This window comes from Liolophura sinensis, chromosome 13 (genome assembly GCF_032854445.1).
Source record: "Liolophura sinensis isolate JHLJ2023 chromosome 13, CUHK_Ljap_v2, whole genome shotgun sequence".
NCBI lineage: Eukaryota > Metazoa > Mollusca > Polyplacophora > Chitonida > Chitonidae > Liolophura > Liolophura sinensis.
The window spans coordinates 27877416-27886905 of record NC_088307.1 but is presented as its reverse complement, the minus strand read 5'-3'; the positions used below and the strand labels follow the sequence as shown (position 1 = coordinate 27886905).

The window sequence follows — 9490 nt, the reverse complement described above, 5'->3', positions numbered from 1 at the left end:
ATATAGAGAATACAATATCGATACTACATTAAAACGAACCACACATGGTATGGTATTTTCTTTATATACATGCATGAAAATTACGTAAACTTGAAATTTTACCCAAGACGCGTCAAATTCTTCACATCTCATAACTTGGCTCTGAGGAAAAATAACTAGATATTAAAAGGAAAACGGTATTTCAGTTTGTATGTTGTACGTCGGGTTATCCTATTATCACCAACACACCTTCCCCCAAAAGAATTACAATGTATTATGTTGTGGAAAAATTGTCAGAGTTCTCAAGCCTTAATTCCGTCCTGTTATCTGTAGGCATTTTTTTTCTTAATTTAGCAAAATGCTGCTGTGTGGTATGATGGATATTAATCTTCTGAATGGAGCCCCTGCCATTTCAACCACTGTACTATATACCACCGCGGTAGATCATCGGTAATATAAAACCTAAATAAAAGCGAAGAAAAGCAGAAGTACTTTGATAAAGTGTGTTAATAAAGTGTAACTCCTTATGTGAATAAAGTTATATACATACAATTCCATGCTAATGAATTTCTATAATTTTCCTTATTGGACATTTCCAATATATCGCTGCTACAAATGACCTGATATAACGTTTAGTATCAGTTTCAAGGACAACATTTTAATTTACATATTTAGTGAATATGCACATAGCGACCTTACAGAGGTCTCTGATCTTCCCATGAACAAGAATAACTGTTATCTTTAGTTTTAATTTCACATGGAAATGGGGAGCAATAATGAGATCTCATTTACGCTCACTGTTCGGTTTTAAACAGTTTGGGCGTTCTGTTGACGCAACTCCCTCTTTAAGACGGCAAAAGGAATCAGTCCCATGACTTTTGTTACATAAATAGACGCCACTGATGTGACATCTGTCATCTGCTGGAGCTATTAGAAAACGTTCCACTCCATTGCTCCCATCTAATGCACAGTTTTCTTCATATTCGTCTGCGGTTTCCTTTGTGCAGACATATTGTAATAGCCCGGATGATCTAGCCCGAGGCAAATTAAATCCTGGAATTTCGTTAGCTCCCACAAGGGTTTCATCCAATCAGATAGCAGGACGTCAGAAGATGAGCAGACTAGAGAATGGTGTTTATATAAAAGCATTCACTCTCGTAAGTCTGAATATTTGGAAAGAGTTTTGAGCAAGGACATGTTAAAATCTGACTCTTCAGCATTTTGTGTTTCTTTCCGAAAAATTAGAATTTTTGTTTTAAGATAAACTGAAACTTGACAAATCTCGTAGGTGAACTTTCATTTTCCCGGCAGTCATCTATGGAATTTCAAAACGAAAATGGCTTCCAGAAGAGGAAAAATATTTTTTTTTAGTATTCTATTTAATGAATTAGATAGCAAAGACTTGAAATAGAATATTTCATAACCACAAGAAATTGCTATGGAGGAAAAACCGACGAAAATTGGTAAACGGTCATTTCTAATCCGAGATCTACTGGAAGTGGAGAAAGTGCAGACTACCAGTGAAGACCATGACGGTAAGACAGCAGATTCTGTAGACTTGTTTTCTATACATTTCTATGCATTTGTATCGTACATTTGTATAAACTGTGCCAAATACATTTATATATTGTGTGGACTGACATTCGATTCTTGCTAGACATTTTCATTGTTGGTGTTTTCATAAAACATGTCGGATAATGTAAAGAAAGCTTGGTGGCATACACCGTGCAACTTGCTGTTAGAATTTCATTTCTTTAAGATGGAGTAAATACAAAACAACTGATTTACAATATTTGCAGAATTACAATATTTGAACAAAAAAATGTAAAATTTAAGAAAAAAAGAAAAATACTGAGAATTTATATGCAAAATTATTTGAGCAGCTAAAAAACCTGACCAATGTTTTGAAAAGTAAAGAAAATAAGCAAGATTAAATGTAGGAATTGAATGTATATAGTTCTTTCGTATTTATATAATTACAGTGTTTTCATGACATATGATTTCAAGTTGGGCTTACGTTCGAGACGTAGTAGTAATCAATAAATCAGTGTCAATGTGATGCATACAGCCCGCGATAATTTCACTATAATGCACATTTAAATAATTTGCGAATATTTTGTGAACATAAAGAGCTATAAGAGACACTAAAACATTTGTCTGGTAGTTTGGTTTACTTAATCCATTCGCACTGTAGTGTTTAGGGGCAAGTTCATATGAGGAAATGTCAGAAAAAACAAGACAGCATTGATCAGACTGTTGTCGTTAAATTGCTTTAACTGACTTTTCAGTGGGTTTGACCTGTACATATTGCATTTGAGCTAATGCCTAGTGAGATTGAAACCGACTTGGATTACTCTGCAGTTCAAGAAAACCCTAAGTGCTCTCGTAGAATTGTTAACTGATGTTAGTTCCAAATCGAACTCTGTCGCTAAGGTAAAAACAGCCCTACCATACCATGTGACTTGTCCAAAATGCTAGGTAACATTTCTTGACATTAATTTACCGTTCACCTGTCTCACTGTGTTTCCGAGCCACAAATGACACCTCTTTCCTTCAGGAACTTTGTAAGTTCACAAACGTTGATTATGCCATTTTTTTCATCCTTTCGTCTCCTCTAAAGATGTTTTGGTGAAACTTCTTTTGAGACTCGTATATAGCAGTAAATGTGAAAAAAGAATAATTGTGTAACACTTTTGACAAGTCATATGATACAGTGGGTCTTTTCAATTTCAAAGTGATAAAAAAATTTGAACTCGGAACTTCCCTAGTGATAGATGTTTAACGCCTTTACTTAAGACTCTTTATCTTGTACAGTGATGGTCATATTTACCACATCTGACCACTGACATCATCTGACCTCTGGCGACTTTGTCCAGGCCTTTAACACGAATTATACAAGTAAAGATATATTCTCAGATATAGGTCTCCGTTGTATTTTCTCAGTTTCTGTCCGATCAATCAACTATCAAAGAACTGTTATTTACGGAATCTGCATTAAACAAAAATGAAATTTAACACTGGACTTCTGACTAATTTATCCAAATTATAAAATTAGCAACTGCTCAGGGAAGAAATCATGGATAAGGCATTAGACAGAAAGGATGAGAAAATGTCAAAAGGTACCAAAGTAAAGATAATGTTATACTGAGAGACAGCGGATCGCGTATAAAGCCATGAATAATTTTACCTAAACCAGCACTACTAGACTGGTTAAACAGAAAGATGTAACGCCTGATTTTCCTCCCACCATAATGTACGTTTGTTCCTCCCACAATCGTGTACGTGAAATGTGGCGTTGTAATACAGGACGGGTTTATAACCTGATTTTCCTCCCACCATAATGTACGTGTGTTCCTCCCACAATCGTGTACGTGAAATGTGGCGTTGTAATACAGGATGGGTTTATAACCTGATTTTCCTCCCACCGTAATGTACGTGTGTTCCTCCCACAATCGTGTACGTGTGTTCCTCCCACCATAATGTACGTACGTTCCTCCCACAATCGTGTACGTGAAATATGGCGTAAATCTTCAATCGCTTAAATCAATAAATAATTATCTAAATGAATATAACCTAATTTAGCTGTTAATATTTCAGGTATAAACCTCTCTGTATATGGCTGTTGATAACTGCGGGATATAAAGCATAACCAAAGATGTGCATGGAACATAACAGTACATTACAATCAACATTCCTTTGCTTAACAAATTATATGCGATTTACAAGCATGGTTTACATTGCCACGACTGTTTAAAGGCATACATGTACATATCGTTATTTATGAAATGTAGATCCCGCTGGAGTTCTCTGCGGTCGCGCGTGGGAATGTCTGCCCCCAACCTGCGGATGGTCGTGAGTTTCCCGGGGCTCTGCCCGGTTTCCTGCCATCTTATTGCTTGCCGCAGTCGTATAAGTGAAATATTCTTGGGTACGCCGTAAAACACCAATGATATAAGTAAATAAACAAACAAACAAACAAACAAACAAACAAACAAACAAACAAACAAACAAACAAACAAACAAACAAACAAATAAATAAATAAATAAATAAATAAATAAATAAATAAATAAAATGTAGAAATTCAAAAGTAGTACTGACAGATATTGATGATCAGAAGTATAAACACTTCCCAGTTAGCCAGAACAGCACCCTTTCATAATATTTTCCTCAAAAGTAAAACATTGAATATTAGTGTATACTACCAATAAGTATTTAAATATGATGAAAGAGCGTGAGAACTTATTTGCAGATATAATCTTTAATATTTTCTTAATCGAAGGAGATATATTGAAGATCACATTTAACACTGACTGATCGAACTCTTTCATCTGATCTTTATGTAATTTTAATGTTTGCTCCGCATAATCAAGTGTGTCGAGTTACTTGATTCGTTATTCTCCCTGTCAACAGAAATTATCAGCAGCGGTAGCTCCGATGAGCAGAACACAGAATCTGATGACGAAGGCATAAGTGTGGTTGAATGTGACGTCATATCAGATGATGAACTGGGTAGAAACGACCAGTCAGCGCCCCTCATGATCCAGGAAGAAGTTAAGGACGCATGCGTGGAACAGCCCGTTTGTCGTCTTCCACCGCCAAGAGGAACCGGTCAGAAGAAACCAAGACGACGCAGAACGGCTTTCACGCATGCGCAACTGCAGTTTTTGGAAAGAAAGTTCAGATGTCAGAAATACCTGAGCGTTGCTGACAGAGCGGAAGTGGCTGAAACTCTTCATCTGACGGAGACTCAGGTGAAGACGTGGTATCAGAACAGAAGGTGAGGGCCAGTCAGTCTACGCAGCCATATGTTGCTACACATTTACTTGTTTATGTGTCTGAATCTGTCTCACACCGTATTTTAGAGTATTTCACTTATACGACGGCGGTCAGCATTATAGTGTGAGGAAACCGGGCAGAGCCCAGGGGGAGGGGGAGAGATGGGGGGGGGGGGGGGCACACGACCATCCGCATGTTGCTGGCAGACCTTATGTTCGACCAGAAAGGGAGCCAGCAAAAGCTGAACATGCACTCACAAATACCGCAGTGTTGGGAGGCTCCTGAGTCACTGTGCTGCGGTAACGCGCTAACTACTCGGCCAAGTTGCTGTACATGTAATCCAAAATGAGCCCTGACCAGTTAGCTGAGAATATTAGCCTGATTTCTGATCTTTTGATTGGCTGATCTAAATATGGTTAGAGTGGTGCACGAGTACACATACGCAGAACTCCAGGTCTTATCAAATGGGCTAAACAAAAGCGCATGGTTATTTCGACCTGAATGGAAGACTGAGTTAAGCTAGATTATCATCGAACGCACAACATATGCTGAACTGTGTGTAGCTGCCGACTGACACAATGCCTTAACATAGCCACGTGGGTTTGTATTCTCCGCAACAAAGACATTCTGGTCTTGCGCACTAGAAACAGGTGGTCTATCTCGTTTATATAACGGGTATACCTCTCCTTGCGCAATTGGGGGCTCAGCTAAATTGACGTCCACATACTCCTTATAGCGCATGTGCCACTCTTCATACCCTTCGCTTTACATCACTTCCACCATTAGATACCCTTGAACTTTGGAGGTTATATGGCACCCGTTGGCTTGTTTCGGCTTAGCCTCACTACTGATGTCCTTCCACGAAACTGTTTAATGAGCATTTAGTAATAAAATTCCCTCACGTGTTGATTAGAAGCATGTTGTGCAAACTTTAGATTAAGAGAATGCATGTTTATAAGTATTGTGAGAACAAAGGCTGAGAGTTTTGTGGGTTCTGACTTCAGTTACTGCATCACCGTGACCTCCGTGACCTCGGTGTTGTTCAGTATTTCTTTGTCCACTTTGTTAGTGATGGCAGGGATGTAAACTGAACGTAGAGAGCGGTGCATGCGCTGTAAGGAGTATGTAATTAACCGCTGTTTCTTTGCTTTGCACGAATAATACGTCATAAGTTTGCGTTTTGGAATATATGTTATATGCGAAAATATCTGATAGCTGACGAACTGACAAGGAGCTTTGATCGTCTCAAAGTAAAAAAGAAAGAAAATAACACCCAGGACGCATGACTTAGGTAAATTAGTGTTAATTTTCTCAGATATTGGTCACGCAGTTAAATTATAGAGATAATGACCATCGCGTTTCCTGTTCTAAATAGCACCACGGCCAATAATCAGCACAAAGCACCAAGGCGTAAGCAGTGAGAGACTATTTATTTTGATTGTTGTTTTACGCCGTACTCAAGAATATTTAAAGCATGCAAAGAGAACCGTATAGAAATCTGGGGAACTTCCGACCATCCAAAGGACAGGCCTCCCGACGTACGACTGGAAAGGAAGCCAACATGAGCTCCATGAACTTCAGCTCACAGCAATCACATTGGTTAGATTCTGGGCTACTCTAGGAAACAGGCCACTACAGACCACGGAGGCCTCATGTATACAACGAGGCAACCATGGCCGTAGGTTACGGATGAACGTTATGGCCATATAATCTCTCTATAATAACGTGAATACAAGCTCACGGCTACAGTTTACGGGACAATCTCACCATATGCGGATTTTCCTGTCCAGACAATGACTAGCCCGTCCCTCGCTTTAGGGGAATGTCGCAAACCTCAACGCCGATATTGAAAGTTAATAGTTGCCCGTCAAGGCGAATTGTTCCTTAACAGGCCACATTAGCCAGGGTCTACGCCTACAGGGTGGCTTGAATGTGAAACACATAAGAGCTTTGACCGCATAGCCAGAACTACACATAACATACATGTTCATACGTTCTAGAACCATTTGAAAATGCCTAATAAATTACTCGATGACTTTTTTTTAGGTCTTCCAGAAAATAATATGAGCCATTGATTGAATTTACTGCATCAAAATAATTCCTTGACATAAAGGCATCCTTTTGCAAAAATCTTAGTTTGCCATTTCAGAATACTAGACTTGTTGAAGTGCTTATATTACTGTTTTTGTACGTGGTTAGAACTCTCTTTACCTATAAACTGTCTGCATCGGTTCAGAGTCAGGTGTGCAGGTTACTATATCTATTGTCAAGTTGACACCAAGTTGTTCTGTGAAAAATGGCAAATTCAAAGCAAAACTGAAAAAAGGTAATGAGACTAAGGTAAAAATGTACTAAATGCAAAAGGTAAATGCACTAAATAACCTAAATTTCTTTAGAAGTTGCATTTGTAGAGGCCAGAAAATGTCATAAATTATTACTATTGGTATTCAAAGTTTCTTTTTATCCAAAAAATATCGTGCTATCTTCCAAACAAACCACAAAACACCTTTCTAAGATCAGCTGAACCCTCAATGAGAATTAGGAAGAACTGTAACTAGGTCGTGGATGTAATCTTAGGTCAGTCGCCTTATTCGTCTATAAACTTTAAAATTATATTTTCAACCCTTTTCCCTTCATAGGACAAAATGGAAGCGGCAGACGACAGCCGCCATGAGGGCCGAGCAACTCAGAAATCACGTATGTGACGAGAAAGACTGCCCAGGAGCAAAAAGACTGGCCACAGAATCCGGGCACTGTTGCTCGCGCTGTTTGACAAACAACATGGCGACCTCCTCCTTCACTCCGCTGACATCATCGTCTTCCGCCTCTCTCCTTCCACGATTATACTTCCGAAATCTCCCACTGTCCTTCTCAAGCTGTTCTCTTTGAATGGATTTCACTAGTGTCATTTAGAGTTTTGTTTATACTTTAATGAAAAACATTTATTCGGCGCACAAAATTCAACGAATGTCCAAAAATTCGGACGAACCGACTTTTCTTTGAAATGCTAATTAGCGGTAATCAATTGTAATCAGTTTGAAATTTGAAATAAACCTTTCTACCACTTGTCCACGAATTCTTGTTAGAAAATAGAACATTTCATGGATGTTAAAACACTACCCTTACTCCACATAGTTTATACACAGTAGACTGTTGGTATTAGTGATACAATCGAGATTTAATATAACTGATTAATATATTTCACTATTGTCCAGTATATACTTTTACATTTAAATTTGAATATTACCTTTACCGAAGCGACCCCTTACAGAAAAGACACAGTGGATGTTTGGTTTCAAATATCCAAAATTCGAATGGGTTAGTTAGTGAAATATCGCTCATCAAAGAGCAGATCAGTTACAAATCTGGTAAAGACATATATGGGCTGAATATGTTCTCTCCTGTCGTATCTGGAAAGGTCTTCCACCAACCTGTAGAGGATCGTGGGCTCCAACAGGGGTCTTGCCTGGTTTCTTCCTGTCGCAAAGCTGGCCGCCGTTGTATAAAAGTGGAATATTTGTTGAGTATCCCGCATGATTAAATAAAAGAAGATTTTGATCTTGGTTTTCTCATGATATTTTCATGACAATAAGGCACTGTTATCAGTACTGTTTTGGGGAACAGGTACATAATGTCAACTATATTGTCAGTAAACATATATTCTCAAAATAATTTTGATACCATTTTGTCACTGTGTGTATAAAAATGACTAAAATGTACAGACAATTACACGTTAGGAAACGTAATCATCAGCTATAAGCTTCTGTTGTCTTCAAAAATCTTCTTTTTCTGAGAACACGTTTTGATGGGTTTTTTTCTAGCCGTTACAAGCATGTAGCTGTTTTAGTAGGTATGTCCGTCTTTCGGTCGGTGGGTGAAATGTTAGACATCCGATTTTCATAACACGGGCCATCCTCATAACAAACGAGAATTCGAGTGCACGATGACATAACCTTTGCAGGATGTCGCATCCACTGCATATTTGTGCGTGTTTAAATCCTAATCCATAGAATATATGCACTGTTATTAATTGTCTTTGCTATTGTAATCGTTTAACCCCGGTGTGTGAATTGTCAGTTTCCATCCGCTCATGAAACCTGGTCAATTTTCGTCAGGCTTGCGGCCCCTCGTTCTCAAACAGTTTACCATTCCTGTCTGCTGTATATTATCTTGGAGATCTGAGCATGGCAAACTAACATGTACGTTTTATTTCTTAATTCTCATTTATATGCATTACGGGAAATTGATATCCTGGTGATTATGTGTAGGATGAAGTGGTGAATCTTTTGCACATAACTTTATTATGAACAGAAAATATTCATGTTTGTACATAATATGTTCTTCCGTATATAAACATATGTGCTATTGGTGTGTCTGTTACATTTAGTTTTGATTTCTTCATTCAGCGAGGATTTGGTCCTCAGTGGCTAAACCTTGAGATTGACAAGTAGTTAACTTATGATATCACGTGTTCGTATCCAGCTGCGGGTGCGCCCGGCTAACGAGACGTTGTGGTTTCTCAAGGCTTCGCTTGGTTTACTGTAGGCCCTGGTCGTTTCCTTCAGGCTCTGATCGGTTTCCTTCAAGCCTTGGTCGACTTCCTTCAGGCTCTTGTCGGTTTCCTCCAATCCCTGGTCAGATTAGTTAGGCCCTGGTCAGTTTCTCTCAGGCCCTATCGGTTTTCTCCGTATTCTGTTTGGTTTCATCTATTATTTGGCCGGTGTCCGGCGGTAC

General features: G+C 38.7%; 1 protein-coding gene across 1 annotated transcript; it reads left to right on the top strand.

Annotated features, from left to right (window-relative positions):
• Positions 1 to 1417: 1417 nt before the first annotated feature.
• LOC135481032 (barH-like 1 homeobox protein) lies at positions 1418 to 9207 on the top strand. The gene is made up of 4 exons (XM_064760963.1): positions 1418 to 1514; positions 4391 to 4757; positions 7396 to 7453; positions 9163 to 9207. Exons 1-4 carry the CDS (start codon positions 1418 to 1420, stop codon positions 9205 to 9207), a joined length of 567 nt encoding a protein of 188 aa, XP_064617033.1.
• The last annotated feature ends 283 nt before the right edge of the window (positions 9208 to 9490 follow it).